General features: G+C 42.9%; 1 protein-coding gene across 2 annotated transcripts in view; it reads left to right on the top strand.

Moving 5' to 3' along the window:
• The window catches only part of rnf213b (ring finger protein 213b), a 27699-nt gene extending 8445 nt beyond the window's left edge, over positions 1–19254 (top strand). For both annotated transcript variants that reach the window (XM_037082313.1, XM_037082312.1), the window contains exons 18-59: positions 5–189; positions 282–434; positions 908–4708; positions 4802–4938; positions 5025–5123; positions 5239–5351; positions 5460–5573; positions 5679–5725; positions 5831–5987; positions 6181–6316; positions 6464–6652; positions 6738–6871; positions 7000–7175; positions 7249–7452; positions 7908–8095; positions 8183–8303; positions 8576–8676; positions 8859–9038; positions 9157–9302; positions 9390–9489; positions 9883–9994; positions 10267–10471; positions 10627–10814; positions 11062–11184; positions 11303–11404; positions 11491–11724; positions 12046–12130; positions 12225–12259; positions 12355–12458; positions 12548–12698; positions 12799–12964; positions 13606–13691; positions 13795–14043; positions 14299–14431; positions 14560–14643; positions 14861–15047; positions 15328–15529; positions 15619–15696; positions 15869–16066; positions 16902–16991; positions 18130–18308; positions 18838–19254. In XM_037082313.1, coding sequence (XP_036938208.1) covers positions 5–189; positions 282–434; positions 908–4708; positions 4802–4938; positions 5025–5123; positions 5239–5351; positions 5460–5573; positions 5679–5725; positions 5831–5987; positions 6181–6316; positions 6464–6652; positions 6738–6871; positions 7000–7175; positions 7249–7452; positions 7908–8095; positions 8183–8303; positions 8576–8676; positions 8859–9038; positions 9157–9302; positions 9390–9489; positions 9883–9994; positions 10267–10471; positions 10627–10814; positions 11062–11184; positions 11303–11404; positions 11491–11724; positions 12046–12130; positions 12225–12259; positions 12355–12458; positions 12548–12698; positions 12799–12964; positions 13606–13691; positions 13795–14043; positions 14299–14431; positions 14560–14643; positions 14861–15047; positions 15328–15529; positions 15619–15696; positions 15869–16066; positions 16902–16991; positions 18130–18308; positions 18838–18976 — 9611 coding nt within the window. In that variant the 3' untranslated portion in view covers positions 18977–19254. The remainder of the gene's footprint in view (positions 1–4; positions 190–281; positions 435–907; positions 4709–4801; positions 4939–5024; positions 5124–5238; positions 5352–5459; positions 5574–5678; positions 5726–5830; positions 5988–6180; positions 6317–6463; positions 6653–6737; positions 6872–6999; positions 7176–7248; positions 7453–7907; positions 8096–8182; positions 8304–8575; positions 8677–8858; positions 9039–9156; positions 9303–9389; positions 9490–9882; positions 9995–10266; positions 10472–10626; positions 10815–11061; positions 11185–11302; positions 11405–11490; positions 11725–12045; positions 12131–12224; positions 12260–12354; positions 12459–12547; positions 12699–12798; positions 12965–13605; positions 13692–13794; positions 14044–14298; positions 14432–14559; positions 14644–14860; positions 15048–15327; positions 15530–15618; positions 15697–15868; positions 16067–16901; positions 16992–18129; positions 18309–18837) is intronic.

The following is a 19254-nucleotide window of genomic DNA, read 5'->3' as shown; positions in this document are numbered from 1 at the left end:
ATAGGGAAATCCCTTTATGTGGATCGTTTGTTCGAGAAGTTCCAGCAGAAATCTCCCAGAGCAAAACACATTAGGATCAGACTGATTGAGCCATGCGTTGATATTGACTCCTTGATTAAGAGTCTATCAGAGGCACTGGCACCCATAAAAGAACAGGACCCGGTTCTCCTGCACATTGACACAGCTGGGGTAACTATGCAAGCATTTATCTGCAGACAACTTGTTCTGTGGTTGCTTGTACTTTAGAATCTGACTTCTTTTTCACTTTTGTTGCCTGTCAGGTTCGTTCAGGTCTGGAGGAGCTCCTGTTCCGTCTGTTAATCCTGGGCTGTTTGACCAACAGCCATGGGATGCTGTGGAGGCGGAATGCAGCTCACTTGATCACTGTTGAGGTCTTACGAGCACCAACATTGCATCAAAACCTGCCAAAACAGGTAGCAACATCTTTTTCAGTCATTATTAAATGTTGGTTTACGATTTCATGTTGTTATATGTATCTTCACAAATTGAGTTGACCAGCAACATATCATTTTTTAACATTGTGAAGAAATGAGGGCATATTCTCGTATATTGTCACCTGTTGCCTTTTTATTTGTAATGCCAAATCAAATGCCAGAGAAAGAACTTCAAACATTGCTTAAACCATGAAAACAGTTTGAGGATTTGGCCTCTTTTCTTGGGGAGCTTTGAAAGTATAAAATAAAAAATTAAACTAGAATGGCAGACACTGTAGTGCCCACCTCCGCCTAGGCCCAACAGTCCCCTTTAATTTAATCAAAACTAATCCTATATCAAACTAGATACCCTTTTATCCAATCCTCCATCCAAGAAAAATAAATGAATAGAACTAAATTGCAAAAATGACTTGACAGGTTTTCATAAATCTGTGTTTTGTTTGATCACACAGGTGAAGCTTGGACTTATTGACATTCTGCCCACCATCCATTGCAGACCCCCAAAAGAGGTGAAGCAGTTGTTGGCCGGTAAAGGGTTGTTGAAAAAAGAGAAATTTGATCCACTCATGGATGAACAGGAGTTTGGCAGTGAAGGGATTCAAAGGCCATATCAATACTTACAGCGTTACAACAAGAATCAGAATCTGGATCATTTTAACTACCAGGATGGTTCCAGAGTAGGAGATCCTGTTGATTGTGTCAGTCACTTTCTGTTCTATTGTGGACTGCAAAATCCATCTTGGGCAGAGCTGAAGAACTTCTCCTGGTTCCTAAATGTGCAACTGAAAGACTGTGAGAACTCAGTTTTCTGTGATCCAGATTTTCTGGCTGACCAGCTGCCTGGTTTCAAAGGGTTCATTGTGAAGTTCATGATTCTAATGGCAAGAGATTTTGCCTCACCATCTCTGAACACATCTGATCAGAGTCCTGTGCTGCACATCGATAACAGTCTGGAGGATGACCTTCTAGCCCGTCTGACAATTCGTAAGCATTGGGAAAATGAGTCTCATCCATACATTTTCTTCAATGCAGACCGATCCTCAATGTCTTTCCTCGGCTTTAATGTGAAGATGTGCCCGAGACGAAACACACTCAACGCAGTCGAACCTCACAGCCCCAAGGTCCTGATAGAAGATGTGATGTCAAGACAGCTTTTTGATGATTTGGAGCGTCAAAGGATCTGTCTCACAGAAGACTTTGATCAGCTGCCCCGGCCAGACAAAATCAAGAGGATTTCATGCGTTGTTGGTGCAAAGAAAGGAATAACAGACAGACAATTTGATCCAGACCCAACATATGAGCTCACTGCTGACAATGTGATGAAGATGTTGGCCATACACATGAGATTCCGGTGTGGAATTCCAGTTGTCATCATGGGAGAGACTGGCTGTGGAAAAACTCGATTAGTCCGTTTCCTTTGTGCCCTGCAGAGGGAGGAAAGATCAGTAGAGAACATGGTACTGGTCAAAGTACATGGTGGAACTACAGCAGAGATGATCTACAGAAAGGTGAGGGAAGCAGAGATACTTGCTGAGAAGAACCATCGACTGCACAAGCTAGACACCATTTTGTTCTTTGACGAAGCCAACACAACAGAGGCCATTTTTGCCATCAAGGAAATCCTGTGTGACCGATCAGTGAAAGGGAAACCTCTGAGGGCAGGCAGTGGGTTGAAAATAATAGCTGCTTGCAATCCTTACAGAAAGCACTCACCTGAAATGGTGGAACGTTTGGAACGTGCAGGTTTAGGATACAGGGTGAGGGCAGATGAAACCGAAGACCGTCTTGGCAAAGTCCCTCTGAGGCAGCTGGTGTACAGAGTTCATCCTCTCCCTCCAAGCCTGGCGTCTTTGGTATGGGACTTTGGTCAGTTGAGTGATTCAACTGAACTTTCTTACATCAAACAGATAGTCCAGAAGAAAGTTCAAGACCATCGTTTGCCAGTAATATGCACGGACATCATTTCAAACGTGCTGGGAGCTTCCCAGAAATATATGCGGAGTCGGAAAGATGAGTGCAGTTTTGTGAGTCTCAGGGATGTGGAAAGGTCCATGAAAGTGCTAGTTTGGTTTTACCAGCATAGCACAATCCTTTTCAACAACTGCTCTCAGCTCAGTGAGGCCCACAAAACACTGAAGTGCTTGATTCTTTCAGTTGGAGTCTGCTACTACCCCGCTCTGGTGGACAAAGAACAGTACCTCTCTGTAATCTGTAGGTACTTTCCAGACCCCCTCTGCTCTTCGGCAGCATTGCAGGAAGAGATTTCATCCTGTCAAGACATCTTCCTTGAGAACATAAAGACAAGGGAGACCATTGCCAAAAATGTTGCACTCAAAGAGAATGTGTTTCTCATGGTGGTTTGCATTGAGCTCAGAATACCACTCTTTCTGGTTGGTAAGCCAGGCAGCTCCAAGTCCCTTGCCATGCAGGGCCAGAGTTCTCACTGTGAGCTATTCAAGAACCTGAAGCAAGTTCATATGGTCTCCTTCCAGTGTAGTCCTCACTCAAGTCCTGAGGGCATCATAGGGACATTTAGAAACTGTGCCCGCTTCCAGAAGGACAAAAACATGGATGAGTATGTATCAGTGGTAGTGCTTGATGAGATAGGCCTAGCTGAAGATTCTCCTCAGATGCCCCTGAAGACCCTTCATCCTCTCTTGGAGGATGGTTGCATTGACAATGACAAGCCAGATCCACACATGAAGGTTGGATTTGTCGGTATCTCCAACTGGGCTCTTGACCCAGCAAAAATGAACAGAGGCATCTTTGTGTCCAGATGGGATCCAAGTGAAGATGAACTTGTGGAAACTGCCAAGGGAATCTGCTCATCCTCAAAGCAAATTCTCCTAAAAATCAAGCACCTCTTCCCATATTTGGCAAAGGCCTTCTTGAGCATCTGTAAAGAGTCCTCAAAAAATCAGTTCTTTGGTTTAAGGGATTATTATAGCCTCATCAAAATGCTCTTTGCCGCAGTCAAGTCCACACAACAGGAACCAGATGGCAGACAGCTGGTAGAGGCCATCTTGCGTAACTTCAGTGGACAACCAGAGGATTTTGACCCTGTCATATTCTTCCAAGAGGTTCTCCAGAACTTAATGGAAAATCCCCGACCAAGCACCTTGCAGATGGTGAAAAAAAATCTTGACCATGACACCAACCAGGAGAGCCGTTACCTCCTTTTGCTGACCACCAACAATGCAGCTCTCCATATCCTTCAGCAACAGATCTTTGCCAACGGAGACTGTCCACCACCTGAAATAATCTTTGGCTCAGGATTCCCAAAGGACCAAGAATATGCCCAAATCTGCCGTAACGTCAACCGAGTGAAAACATGCATGGAAACTGGGCGTACTGTCATCCTTCTGAATATGCAAAATCTTTATGAAAGTCTGTATGATGCCTTGAACCAGTACTATGTTTACCTCAGTAAGCAGCAGTATGTTGATCTTGGTCTCGGCTCCCACAGAGTCAAATGCCGTGTCCACACAAACTTCAGACTGGTGGTAGTGGAGGACCAGAAGAAGGTCTATGAGCACTTTCCCATGCCCCTCATCAACAGGCTTGAAAAACACAGGGTGGATAGGAGTACTGATCTGGAAGCATGGCAACACAGGGTTCTCCACAAATTGAGGGAGTGGGTGAAGGAATTCTCAGGTGAGGATTCAGATTTCAACATGTCTGACATTTTTGTTGGCTACCATGGTGATGCCTGTGCCAGCGCTCTCTTACAAGCACTAGAAAGGAGAGCACAAAAAGCAGAAGACAGTGCAGTAAGTCAACAACAACAGGCTGAGAAAGATGACTCCCTAAAAGAAGATGAATCAAACGGGACCCATGAATCAAAGTCAAACAGACAAAAGAAGGAAAACAATGGGGATGATGATCAGTTGGGTGAAGAGATGGATGTACAGATTGCTGAAAATGAGCAAGACATTGAGTCAATGGAAAATAATGATGATGAATCCACTGAAATGTGGGATGATGAGCACAAAGTTATGTCTGAGAGTGAAGAAATGATGGAGACTGAAGACAATGGGGAAAACGAGGAAGAAGAAGTCTTGGATTTAGCTAAATGTCTTTTGTTGAACTGTGCCACCCCTGACGGAGTGTTGAGGCTCAAGTATTCAGATTTAGCAAAACAGGAGAAGGAAAAACTCCAGAAAATGTACTTCCAGCAACAGCATCACCACTCTCTCCGAGATTTCCTTGAAGATTGTCTGACCAAGCATCAGGGGTCCAGCAAGTTTCTAGAGGTAGGCCACAAACCATTGCTCCATTGGCGTTTTCATCAGTTTTTTACAATCTTTTCAAAGTGACATCACTCTCCTCTTTCTGGTTTTGCACAGATTACAACATTCTCCAGCTTGTTAACAAGATCAGATGTAAGGGTTGTAGCCCATGCCCTGGGACTTCATACGGACAGGATCCTCCTGCTCTCGCTGCACCAGTTTGACACTGAGGTCTCCTTCTGCAACAAGATACGGTATTAACCATTCTGATATTAGCAGAATGGCTTATTTATTGTATTTCTCATTTTAAACCTTTGTCTTACTGCCCTCTCTTTTTCAGGGGCTTCCATCAAGATGCTGGTCACTCTCTTCACATCCTCTTAATCCAGATGGACCTCGAGGAATCCCAGTGCAGTGCTGAGCTCATAGCTTCAGCAAAGTAAGATTCAGTGTCCAGATTCTGAATAGACTGCATGGTGATTTTATTTGATCATCATTGGAAAAATGGACATTACTGGTGTTTCAGTTGAGATTATGGTTCCATCTGCTTCCAGATATTGCACCATGAATTACTTGATGTCACTCGAGGATCAGACGTGTTGGGTGATTTTCATTGTGAAGGTTTCTCGGATCCCAAGTCAATCTCAGTACATCGGTTTCCAAGGAGGTTAGTGCTCCGTGGAATATGAGCTTTATTGTAATCCAGTTATTTACTGACTGCATTTTACATGATGTTTGTCAATATTAAAGCCATATTTTGTTTTTCACGTCAAAGGAATCTGGCATTCAGTGCATATCGATGACCTGAGGGATTCAGAGGACATGAGCCTGAACTTGTTGGGTTTCTGTGGAACTCTCATTAGCAACCTACTCAATCCTGCACTGTCAGGTAGAAAGTGTCAATCTTCTGGGCTATATTTGGGAAATATAGTAGTTTCATTGTTCTCTAGTCACATTTTTACTGAAAATAAACAGTGTTCTCGATCTTTGATAGAACATGATGACGATGGAGAAACAATGAGGAAAACAAAAGATGCCCAGGTAGATACAAACCTGAGTTTAAGAGTAGATGAGCTGTTCCTTTTGAAGCGTTACTTTCTCAGTTTTTAGTGCTGCTTAAAATTGTATTTACTTTTGTTCAAACAGGCAGATAGAGTCCACCTCCACAGCCTTTCCTTAGTGCGATCATGTATCCAAAAAGCTGTGGGTTTACTGAGGGACACCAACGGCACAACGTCGCGAAGCATGCAGCGGATACAAATCCTTCTGAACCTTCTGGGACCTGGTCTTGGGAACACCAGAGGTACATACAGTCATCTGAGACTGATTTGTATATAAGATAATACCATAAAAAAACATTGTATTTGCAAGGCCCCCACAGGGTTTGTTGATCATAATCACTTTATTTGTGAATTACCTTATTGTTAGATTTGCCAACATTTGAGTCAGACATTGCATCTCTGACTGGTTTCTATTGGATGTCAACTTTATTAAAGATCACTTCCAGGAGGTGTTGTTAAGTAGACTGGCAGAAGCTTTGGCGCAGAGAGAAACACTGATGGACTCTCCTAAGGAGTGGGTGAGCAGAGAAGCCAAGAAATGTCAGGCTCTGCAGGAGGGGGGAACTCTGAGGTAAAGTTAAATAACAGGATAACTTAGAAACATTCAGATCCACAACCATATTTTTAAATATTTGGCACATTAATAAATACTCTAGTAGCACTTGCTTGGGTCCACTCAATGACATGATCAACTTTCTTTTGTGTCTTTCACTGGCAGGCATACACTGTGGCGTTGTCTGCAGTCCACTGTGACACCAACATTGGCCAACATGTTGGAAGTTATGGACAGGTATGCCAATCTGGACCTGCTCTCTGATGGCAGGCTTGGCCAGGGCCTGTTAAATCTGTGGCTGGACATCCTGGCAGATTCACAAATATTGGACCTTGTAGCTCCTCAGAACCAAAGGTATTGTGGATTACTTCCTCTGTATAATCCCCACTGTAAATTTGAATCAACAAAAGGCGTCAATTTAATTTATTATAATCTCTAGTAAATCAGACCAGGAGGTACTTGTGCAGCACTACTTCATCTTGGATGGTGAAGAACAACCCTGCGCTGCTGCGTTCAGCTGGCTCATCAGACAGCACCTTGAAAGCCTGTGGGACGAATCAGAATTTATGCCAGGTTTGAGTGGGAGTATTTTAATGACTAAATGTACAAACCTATCAAGAGGTCATTAAGTAGATAGGCTGCTGTGTAATATGGTATGGTTTTACATTTTTTTCTTTCTGGCTCTTATAATCGATCTTCAGTAACAACAGAGGGTGGCACAGGGAGGATTCTCCAGTTTGTGAGCACCTTCAACAACAGCAGGCTGGGCAGTCACTTACAGAAACTCACAGCCAAGGAGAGGCTGGAGTATGGCCGCCACTACCTACAAGACTTTTTGCTGCTTTCATTGAAGATCAAGTCAAAGGACGAGCTTAGGGTATGGACAGTGTGATGTCACACAGTGAAATCAGTGAACTCTATTTTTGTAATAATCTTGACTTTTTCCACAGGTGCTCACCAGGGCCGTGTTGGGATGTGTGTCCGAGCTTCAGACGTCCATGGGTGCAGCCACTGACCTGTCTCCTGCTTGGATAATGGCTGCTGTCAAATATTTTGTCCCAAGACTGGACACTCTCTGCCACATATTTCTGCTGCAGCCACTGCTCATCACTGACGTCTTACAGAAGGGCGATAAGATGGAGCCCCAAGTAATGGTAAGGCTAAAACTTTGGTTATTTTCTGGTTTCTGTACTCCTCTGTAACAGAAACATGAATATCTTTGGTTTGGTTTGAGGACCTTATCACTGACAATACAGACATTTTTACCATTTTCTGACATTTTGTAGACCTAACAACTGGTTCTGATTTGGTTTGGAAGGATAGGTGCTAAAGGCATCAACACTTGTGTTTTATCTAGTTTCAGATTACAACAAGTCAAATTACCACCTGTCAGTTTAGAAGCTGATGGGATTCTGTTTCTATAACTGGGAGAATTCTTGTCACCCTTTACTGTAATGTGATACTAGTGATGATGTAGAATTCTAACATGGTAAATCTTACATGCTAAACATGAGCATAATAGTATCCTATAGTTTTTAGAATGCTGACTATAGAAATGTAAATGCGCTTTGAGTTTCTAATGAGTGTGATGTCTTTTTATATTTGGCAGGTGGAGGACATTTTAGCCCTTGGTGTCTGTGTCGAGCAGATACAACTTCTGAATGTGACGTCCCTGCAAGAGTGCGAGGCCTTTGTGAGCAGAGTGGAGTTCCTGCAGCCGTGTTTGGACAGAGCTTTCGGCCAGAAATACAGAACTCTCTGTAGCGCCGGCTGTTTGCAACATCTGGACGCCATTAGGTGAGTCTGGCAAACTGCAGATGTGCAGAGAGAAAAAAGGCTTTCAGTGATTCATATTTTATTTATCTTCTTTTTAATCTCTCTCAGATCAAAGTGGCATGGGATGCTGACTGTTGCTGCTTTCATCCAGCACGTCATTTTTAAAGTTAAACAGAATGACTCAAGATTGAGTGAACTAGCTCTCACACACTGCAACCTCCACCTGAATGTGAGTAAAAATGAGTCTCCATCTTCGCTGTCATGACTTCACCTGTTAGCAGCCGTCTTTTTTCAGGAAACATAGATGCTTTTTAATTCAAAAAAACACATGGTTCAACGTGGGGGAACTGTGACTTTCAGAGCTATGGAATGGAAGATTCAGAGATAAACTCCTTGACAGTTTAACAATCATATTGAAATGTTTTGGTAAATCCAAGCAGTCTGAAAGTGGGAAAAAAGCCTCAAATGTTTTGATATGTTTTTTGTTCTTATTTTTGACAGCTGATGCAGGAGTCACCTGATATCAGCAGTGTTGACACACTGCAGCAGCTGATCCGGATCCTCAATTCTTTTCATGACGAGTGCATCAGCAGGGACCTGAGGTCAGGATCTGCCTTTAGAAGTCGTATTCTTTGTCTCAGCTTAAGGGAACATCTGGACTTCTTTCCAATAAGCTATTTCAGCCAAAAGTTTTAATTGTATTTTGAATCTACATGAGAAACAAGTAGAAACACTTCACCGTAACGCAGTTCAGCGTAACTTAATGTGATTTTGTTCTTTAAAGGTTCGGTATTTCCTGCCCAGTTTGTCTTGAGGAGTTCACAGAGCCGTGTGTGCTGCCCTGCCAGCACGTCTGCTGTCTGTTGTGTCTCCAGCGCTGCATTCAGTCAAACAGACGTTTTTGCCCTAAATGCAGAGCGGACCTGCCGCCCGACTTCAAACCGGCTGTTTCTCAAAACATCAAGTGAGTTCAGAGAGATGCCTCATGGAATTCGTGGAATGGGACTCAAAAATGATTTTGCACACTGAAATGTGATACATTTGTTACATACATCTGATACATCTGTCTTTTCGTGGTTCAGGGCAGCTCTTCAGCAGCAGGCAGCCATCAGGGACTGCTGTAACTCCTTCTTCCTGGAGGTGGTGTCCAGGTTCTGTCTGTCAGAGGGGCAGCAGCCTGGAGAGGGAGTGGTGGAACTGCTCTTCTCCCTACTGGTCACTGCTAAGGGTGTGTGAGCATTTAAGTCAAGGGTAATAACCTGATAATTAATGTGTTAATGAGGATGACAGGCTTTTATTCTTCTGTGTGATGCAGGGGACGTGTACAGGACGAGAGAGCTCACTCCTTTCCTGGAGTGTGTGGATAACAGTCCAGTGGTGAGATCTGTGCTGCCAAAACTGCTGCTGCAATACAGGTGAGGGCATGAATCCAGTAATTCAGACTGAAAGCAGCACAGTAGGAAAATAAGAAAAATAAAGTATACATTTTGTTCCCATAGGAATCTTAAATCTCTTGCATGAAAGAGGAGTGAAAATGAGAGACAAGAACAGATTTTTGTGCTCTGATACATGGCAGTTGTGGTGTAATGAAATTGATCCAACCTGGCAAACTGGAGCAATGTGGTTCCTTGACCCAAAAAACATTATTTTTATTATTATAAGTATTTTCCTGCAGATCTATGACTAAATACTCTCATGGCTCTGTATTTTTCTCTTCTACCTTCAATGACCCTAATATGGTGTCATAATAGATATATTATCATATTACACTATAAACTGCATGTTTGTTAACATAGTCTATCCATCAGTTTTGACCAGGTGAAGGCTCACATTCAGAACTACCTGAAGAACCTGGAGGAGAATCTTCTGCTCAGTGAAGATCGCACTGAACTCTACCTGCTGTTTGTCAACTGCTTCCAGGTAAAAGGCTCAGACTCACTCCCTCTGTGCTTCCTGCATGAACACTACGTTCAAAGTGATGATAATCACAATTATTATTTTTGTTTCTTTCATTTTGGCCTCATGTTTGATGGTAAGTAGTACTTGTCCTTTTGTTGTTAACATGCCTTCTCCAGAGATCATGTGTCTCAGTGATGAGTTCTTTTTTTACTGTGGATTCTATGCAAAACCTTTATGTGTGTGATTCGACCGAATGCCGTCATTTATTTAGAATAAATTGCTGTTTCTCGCAGGACTCTCTGCTGTGCTCAGAAGCCAGAGAAGTGAAGCAGAGCGGAGAACAGCAGAGACAAGCAGAAACCAGATTCCTGAGCCGGATGGCCAGGAAACAGACTCCAAACCGACAAGAAGACCCAGCAGAGTTCCTGCTCAGCGTCGCCAGGCTGAGAATATGTCTGAGCAATGCTGCACGGCTGCTGGAGAAAGCTGCAGTTCAAGGTGTGTGATGCTGACAGTTTAGGTTATTTAACTGCACTCTTTCTACAATGCAATTTGATACATCAATACAGAGATTCTAAATTTCAAATGTAATATAATTTTATTTAAAAAATGCAAGTGAAGAACAGGTTTTTCTGTATCTTTATGAAATGCAGGCAGACACGTGGTGGATGCTCAGTACCTGCAGCAGGTGAAGGCACTGTGTGAGTACAGTGGTAATGACTGGCACAGGGTTTACCTGCTCCGAGCCCTGCACAGACGCTCTGGCAGGGACTGCATACTGTCACTGATGAACAATCCAAGCTGGAGATGGGTCTTCCCTCCGAAGCTCCTCGAACTTCAGGTATCTCAGAGAAACACAGCTGCTAAATTGTGAAAAAAAAACATTCTGATAGTGTCTTTTATAACTATGAAGTTGATGTTGAAGACTTTGATAACAGGCAAATATTAAAAAACTGCAAAGAAAAGTATTTAAAAGGTGGCAGGTGATCAGATCATCTAAAACATGTAACTGTGTTGTTCTATTTACTCCCTTTTCATTGAGAGGGAAAACAATCACAAAGACTAACAGATTCCTTTTTTGCTCAAAGCGGAGGATTCCAACCAACATGGACAACTTCCTCTGCTGTGGGACGAGGTACCGAGCTGTGAGAGATGCCCTGGCCCAGTTTCTGCTGGAGAAAAAAAGTGACACCTTCATGGCTGAGATTCAGGTCAGGGAGGCTCCAGAGCTGATAGGAAGCCCTGTGACAATTATTGATATTCTGCTACCCATCAACTTGTTTTCCTGTATTCCTCTTTTACATCTCTGCTGTTTTATTTCCTCCTTAGAAGCTGAGAGGTTCTCAGATCAGCCTTGTGGCCCTGGCCTTGTTCAGACAGGTCACCTGCTGCTACAAATCACCTGACAGCAGAATACATCCCTCTGAACAGGTCACTATACAGGATGTCTGGTGTGGATTGTGCCTTTTGTAAATGTATTTCCACTGTTTAACATGTGGCTGAATGTGAACTTACAGGAGATTCAAGGACTGAAAGAACTCCTGAAATGTATCCAGTCAGTGGAGTTGAGGGACTTCTGCAGTTCTCTTCTGTTGAATCAGATCGGTGCACCGGGCTCAGGCCTCAACGTCAACATGGCTGAGAAACAAACCCTCCTGGAGCTGCTGGTCCATCTGGACTCTGTGCTCCTCAGTGAAAATGCTCTACTGGTTCCTCTGTACCAGATAGCCTCCCAGCCTCAGAACGTCACAGTAAGACACTTCTTACCTACTTCCTAAATGGGCAGTCCACCAGTTTTACAAATACAAGTCAGTTTACTTGCAGTTAGTACTATTTGGCCAGTGAAAACAGTTCAATGTGTTCAGTTGCTCTGGGGGAGAAAATAGTCCTGATGTTATCAGAGAGATATCATCAGAACATCTTGAGTTTGGAGATGCCTGTCAGGAAGTTCAGAATTTAAAGATCTAGGTGTTTAGCATGGAGTCAGAACCTTACAAATAATGCAAGTGATGTCTAACTAATGTCAGAAATTACAAACTGAGCATTTGACTCAACTTACTTTTTCCTTCAAGAACTCCTTTCTGCCCACTATGCCTGATGATCGCAGTAGTGAAGCTCGGCAGTGGTTGTTAAAAGAGAGAAGATTACAGGAGTACTGTAAGTATTTGTAATTATCAAGGGTTATCTCTGCTGTTATCACATCTCTATAAGTCATCTGGTTGTTTATTAATGTATTTTACATAATTTGCAGTTTGTGCCAATGGACATTCAATATTTGTCGGAGAGGTAGGACATTTTTGTGTGTATCTCTTTGCAAGCGTTCCTCAAGATTGAGATTATTCTATCAGCATTACATTATACATTTATGTATTGTCCCATAGTGTGGTAGACCAATGGTTACATCCAGATGCCCAGAGTGTGGAACTGAAGTTGGTGGCGTTAATCACAACCCAGTTGAAGGATTTACTAAAAACACAGGACAAAGGTATTAATCTCTTCATTCAGCCAGCTGTGTCAGATGTTGGTGCTTGATTTAATTAGCGTTCCTCCTTGTGTGTGTGTGTGTGTGTGAAGAGTCGGAGATCGAACTCGGACAGGACACATACTAGGAGAGGCTCATCAGAGGTCTGAAGCCCCTGAGAGACAGCTGCCTACTGCTCAGTGTTGCGTCCTGCGGCTGTTCACTCACCTCGCCATGCTTCAAGGAGCCATAAAAAATCAAAGAGTGAGACTTCAGCTAAATGAGCACCAGATATGACATATTATAGGTACTGAGAAGACAACATTATGCAATATAATGTAATACTGGGGTGTTTTTGCTGTAGGGCGTTGCTGACATGATCCACCCCAGGCCCCATGATGTTTTCGGCTTCCTGTGGAAACATCTTGAAAAGGACATGAGTGTGTTGAGGAAGACGCTGGATCAGAACCCGGACAACACGGCTGTTGCTGTTCATTTGATCCTCAACACCTGCGCTGAGTCCACTGAAGGTGAAACTGACATTCCAGCATAGTTCCTCTAACACATGCAGTCTATCCCTGAATTGTTCAGAAGTAGCTCCTGCACGGGGTCTCATGTGAATAGGAGCAGGGTTTGATAGCCACCTCATCACCTGGTAACCTGGTACAGTTGTGCTGTAGATTCAATCAGTAACTTTTCAAGAGATTATAGTGGTCTGACGAAAAGACAGTTTCACATTCATGCAGGAAAAAACAATCACAAGATTCTGCTGATGGTGCTAATCCTAAATGACATTGATACTTGACACTTGAGTTGAACTCTTGCACCCACTTCACATGGATTGCACACTAAAACTTTTAGCTTTAGATTTTAGCATAAACAAAGGTGTGAATAACAGTGTTTAAAGTCCCAGCCACCTCAGTTGTTGTGAACATTTTATTTAAATAGATAACTGAAAAACTGCTCCTTGCCCACCATTTTCCTGAAAATAAGCACATACACATTGTATTACTGCCATCTGCTTGAATGTCCTTTGCCCCATCCAATCTGGCATTGCCCTGGCATGTGTGAAGAGTTAAATGTTATCCCAGTAATTAACAGGGATCTATGCATGAAAGAGGCTTGTTGTTCATGTGAAATACATTAGACATGACTCTGAATGTTAACACAGGTCACCGCTGGGATCTCTCCTCCAGACAAGGACGGCAAGAGTGGGAGAAGCTCGTCTGTGTTTCTGCCATCAACCCAGTACTGCAGGTGAGTCTTAAAACCAGTCCGCTAGTAATTTACATGTCAGTAACATAAAGACAGTGTGCTGCAGGATGATACAAGCTTTTCTCTTACACTTGCGTGTTTTCAGGATTTGCAGAAGAATCTTGCTGAAGTTCAGAAGAGAATCAGTGAGGATGATGGACTTGCTGGAAGCCCCCTGATGACTCTCCTCCACGGGGATCCAGGGAACATGTTGTCCCTCCACTCTGACTGCCCGACACAGTGCTCCTCTTTCTGGACTCTACCCGAGACGATGACAGTGGAGCGTTTCTCTCAGCTGGTGGGGGGACAACAGTTACGCGGCTCCTTGCCCCTGCTCGTCCTGTTCCTCCAGAAGGTACTGAGCTTCATCAGGACAATGAGATAATCTGACTGATCTAGATCAGATACGACATGTTAGGTACAGTGAGGACTTATTATCACAGCTGATTTGATGGCTTGAGAATTCTTACTCAGATTTCTGTTTCTCTGTCAGAGATACCATGTTAGATATCAGACAGACAACAAAAGTTTTACAAATTAACATGTTAGTTGTGTTTCAGACGTCAGTGACATGTTGTTTTTGACTCTGTGTGTGTTCTTTTTCCCACAGATACACTGTGTGAGGCAGCTCCATCACCTTCCTGAGCTGGCTGCTCTTCAGTCAGACCTGCTGAGAGCGTTTCCTCTAACGCCAGACGCAACGCCGCAGAGTATCGCACAGATGTTACAGCAATTACCAGCAGGTATATCAGCCTTTCATTTTCAATTGAACGTACAACAACAAAACTATAACTCAGACCTCACTGCTGACGCGACACATATACGGACACACACACTGGCACGGACTGAGCTTTCACGTTGTCCTTGTTAGGATACCAGAGGAAGATGCTGCTTGAGAGGGTGGAGAGATTCATGAAGGTGTGGAACAGCCTCCGAGCTGAGGTGGCAAACAACGGTAAAGCTTTCTCTCTATTCTAACATTTAACGTTAATGTGTGAATGTAAAATTCTTGTCACACCCATGAACTCAGAGTGAATTGGGAAGAAGCGATCATCAGTCTTGAACTGAATCACGTTCAGTTGAATCAGTGTTAACCCAGGGGAGTGATTAGTTGTGTCCTGCACGTCTGCTTGCCTTCATGTCTTTTCTCCCATGCCTGTGTGTATATATAGCAACAGACTTGGGCGTGGATAATGTGAAGTTGTGTGAGACGGAGCTGACGGCCGAGAGCTCCGGGGAGTTTCTGACACCGTGTCGGCACGGACCGGGCTCGTGTCTCCGAACTCTGATCGACCTCCTGTTGAACACTCACAACAGCCTGGTGAGAGAGGCCAGGAAGGCGAGCCGCCAGGAGGACAGGTTGGTACAGCAAGGCCAGAGTCAAGTCCTCCTTCTTCTTCTTCTTCCTCTTCTTCTCCATCTGGACAACTTGCTTTTACTTTGCGATCATTGAGACGGAGGATTAAATTATTCCAGCCCCATTAACTTTCCAGAGATGTATCATCGAGTCTCATAGTATCATAACCTGTTGTGAAGAGTTTTAGTATTTAATAACCCTTCAGACTTAGGACTGGACGTATGACATCTTCTCACCTGTATCAACATTGAACTCATGATTACTGTGGTTTCATTTCCCCAGCGAATACAGTGTTCCTTTAGAGAAGATATCAGAGACCCAGCTGACCCTGTGCCACCCAGAGAGGGAGCTGCTCCCTCTGGTTTTATCTCACTGCCAGTACACCCTAAAAAAGGGTGGTGAGACGGGCAGCAGCTACAACCTGCAAGGCATCCAAACCGAGCTGGTCCGTCGCTTTCTGGCTGGAAAACCGATTATCCAAGCGGTAATGATCTAAACTAATCACACAGCTGCATGCAGATGTCAGGTAATGCCATGGTCTCTGCTAACCAGCTCTGTCGTCCCCTTCATCAGGACACCTCAAGGTACCTCAACAGGCACCTACAGGATTTCTCTGTGGTTCTAACCGAGGTCAGAGGCAAGATCTCTCAGGTAAAACCCTAACTTTAGGATTTTATGGTACCACAGTCTTCATCTGGAACTGACTAATGCCAGCCCAAGAATGTTCACAGTAGTTTCCCCTGTAGGATTTTGTGAGGCCGCTCTGATAGAGGTCAAATTCCTTCCCTCGCACTCACTGACAGTTCCTCCGTCTGTGCTTCAGGAGCCGCTGAAGGGATCGGTGAGCAGTGCCATGAGAACGGTGCTGCGTTCATTCACAGACGTGTGTGACGCTGTGCATGTGGTGGATATCGGCCTTCGCTTTCTGGGCAAGACGGGTGGAGATCCTCAGGGTCAACTCCTGTCCTACCTCACTGATTCACTGCAGATGGGGCCACAGATTTCCAGCTCTGTAGCCAAGGTAGAAGCCTCCAAAGCCACAGCTATTCCCATTAAATCTGTGCAATGCAAAGAATGTGATTATGAATGGGATCTCATTTTGTAAGCAATACACTGTTACAAACAACCCTCCCTATAAGAACTAAATAAAAATGTTCATCAGGCCTTACTCTGACTTAGAGCTGCAACTAGTAGTTGATTAATCAGTCAGTTGTTTGAAAGAAAACTAGGATTTGCTGATTCTCTGTGTCATCTATGACCATAAAAATGGCCATTTGAAGATGTCACTTTAGGTACTGAGGTACCTAAGGTACCTATTGAGGTACATTTTCCAGTTCTTTTTTACATTTTGAAGTCTAAGCAATTAATCGATTAATTGAAAAAAATCATTGGCAGATAAGTCAATAATTTAATTAGTTGTGAGTTGCAGCCCTAGTCTGATCTCAGTGTTCGCCATGGTTATGTAATACTAACTAAAACATGGTAGATCAAACTTAAAAACAATCATTTACATGTTTTGGCCTATTGACTACAAATCAGTTTAGAATTTTTTCTTCTTGGAAATGTTTCATTCCAGACATTCATTGGATGCCATTCATTTTGGAAACTGTGACTTACTGCTACAGTGTAGATGATGCTAAGATAAAGTAACATGCAGGCATTGAGATGGTTGCTGTGATGGATTACACAAGTCAAGCAAGTTTTACAGTTTTTACATACAGAAATGAATGGAAGCTTGTGGTTGAGGTAGAAGAAAAACATGAAAAACATTTGAGCTTGTGCAACCCACATTTAAAAGGTCGCACTGATATGATCTTTTGACACACTAAACCTGTTTTTTTTCATTTTTATTTTAGAGTCTTGCAGAGAGCAAACTGGAGCACAGCATATCTACCTGGCAGCTCCTGACTTGTTGGAAATCTGAGCTCATGCTGAACAGAAACCAAGTATGTATTTATACAATCATACCCTCTTAGGGATTTGCTACTGGATTTGGCAGAAATCCAATAGAAATGCAATTATAACAAAGAATAACCCATGTTAAAATGTTACTTTGGTGAAACTGAAAATCACGCACAAGTATAGCACTTATGTTAAATTCTTATTGTGTCTAATATTAAATGAGTTTAAGTGTCAAAAGTAATGTTATAGTAATAAATATACATATGTATTAAGAAGAAAAAGTGAATTATACATGTATTTAGTAGTATGTACGGTGTATACCATGTTTTTCCTTGGAGAGCCAAATCTAAAGCTTAATGGTGCCAAGGCCAAAAGTGGTTCTAGGATTCCAAGTTCTCTTTATCAAATAATTTCCTGTACAAAATATCACCTGCCCATCATGCTCGGACAAATCTTTGAGAATTTGGGATCCCATCCTTTTTCTTTTTATAATTGACTTAATAATTAACTTTTTTTTTACTTTAAACATCTGGCAGGCCAAAAGGAACCTTACAGCAGTCCAACTTTTGCGCGTGGGTCCAAATTTGGGCAACCCGGCTCTGTCTGATTGCTGTTATAACAAATTCTGCTTTGGCTCCGATGCTATATGCCATATACAATACATGCTATTTAAACCATTTATTAAGCCGTTACAAAGTAATGAACAGCAGTTGCAACTTATAATATGCTCAAATAAACAGTGGCTTAATAAATGGTTTATAAAGCATTTCATCGTTTTTCAATAGTCAAATTACTATAGACTAAAGTTTTATTAACACTTAATTTACTTTGAATTAATTATGTTTATTATAAAGTATTATCAGTCAGTCACAACAATTAAACCACACACATGTTAAGACCTTGTTAGACTTAAAAACACAAAATCCATGAAAGAAACTCTCATGGTGACCACATAAAATGGTTTTGACTCATTATGTTCCTCTGCTGGCTGCTGACTGACCCCGGTCAAGTATCTGGGCTGTAATCCTTTGAAAGTGTGCCTTCTTACACGGCAGACGCCCAGTGTTTGACCCCAATAAAAACTGAATTTGAGGAATTGCACCGCAGCTTCCGCCCCAAAAGCACTTTCTTGTTGGCTTCACATTAAACCTTGATTACACTCAATTGACGACTATGTTTCAGGACCCGTTTCAGAAGCTGCCCTCAGAGTTCCAGAAGAAGCTGTCTGAGGAGGAGAGGAAGGAGCTGAAGGGTTTCCTCGCCGTCACAGATGTCGAAGCTTTCACTTTGGAGCTGCATGAAATACTGCTGCTGAAGACGAACAACGCCGTGCCTGACGAGGGCTACCAGCCACACTGGGAGTAAGCACAAGCCATTTGTATCTCCCCCCTCCCTCTGTGGTAAAAACATAACATTATTTACCATTTGTGAGTTTTTGTAGGAGGTAATTCACCAAATGGTAAGACAATGCCAAAACATTTGCATTATTGACATTCATTCCCTGGTTTACCCAAGAGGTGTTTTTACGAATAAGAATTTATGATGAGCCCATGGATGTCAGAAGTGTGCCTGTTGTCAGTTCAAAGATCACCACCCTAGTCTGAAGGAATCTCACTTATCCTAGACAGCTTTAATCAGAGTAAAGTGTGGAGGTCTCACCCGGGATTCTCCCCTGGGATTTGGAGCCTATTGACATCCAGGACCAGAGTGTGACCCCTCCAGGCGGCCATCTGTCAAGTGAAAAGAGCTTAAGTTGTATCCCCTCTGCTGCAGGTCTTCTCTATTGAGGCAGCAGCTGGGCAGGGAAGTGAATAGGAATGCGAATGTGAATACAATGGATGCAGCGCTAACAGTTGTTTTCTTCATTCCCTCCCTCCCTGCTGTCTCCAGCATCAGGTCCACCTTAGAGAATCATTTGGAGCGGAAAGACCTTCCACCTCTGTTGGAGCTCGAGTCTCTGCTGGAGGACATCACCCTCGCGCAGGGGGCTGACGTGTGGAGGGCTGCTGTAGAGTTTAGAAAGAGATAAATATTTTCTATTGAAAGCTGATTTTATTACTTTTATGTGATTCTTTTTGTTTTGATATTTTTTACTTATGAGATATCTGGATTGCAATTGACTGTTCACCATTGATTCACTGCATATAAAAGGGTATTATTAGGGTAAATATTGTTTACATTTTGAGATGTCTTATTTGTTAAGGGAGAGAGAAAGTGAAAAAAATAAATAAAGCAGGTCTTTTTTTCATTATATCATGTTCAGTCTATTAATGAGGTATCAGGGAACAATAAATACATTAAATGAAA

Source organism: Acanthopagrus latus, chromosome 20 (assembly GCF_904848185.1).
Source record: "Acanthopagrus latus isolate v.2019 chromosome 20, fAcaLat1.1, whole genome shotgun sequence".
In the NCBI taxonomy this organism is placed as follows: domain Eukaryota; kingdom Metazoa; phylum Chordata; class Actinopteri; order Spariformes; family Sparidae; genus Acanthopagrus; species Acanthopagrus latus.
This window is presented reverse-complemented; position numbering and strand designations above follow the sequence as displayed.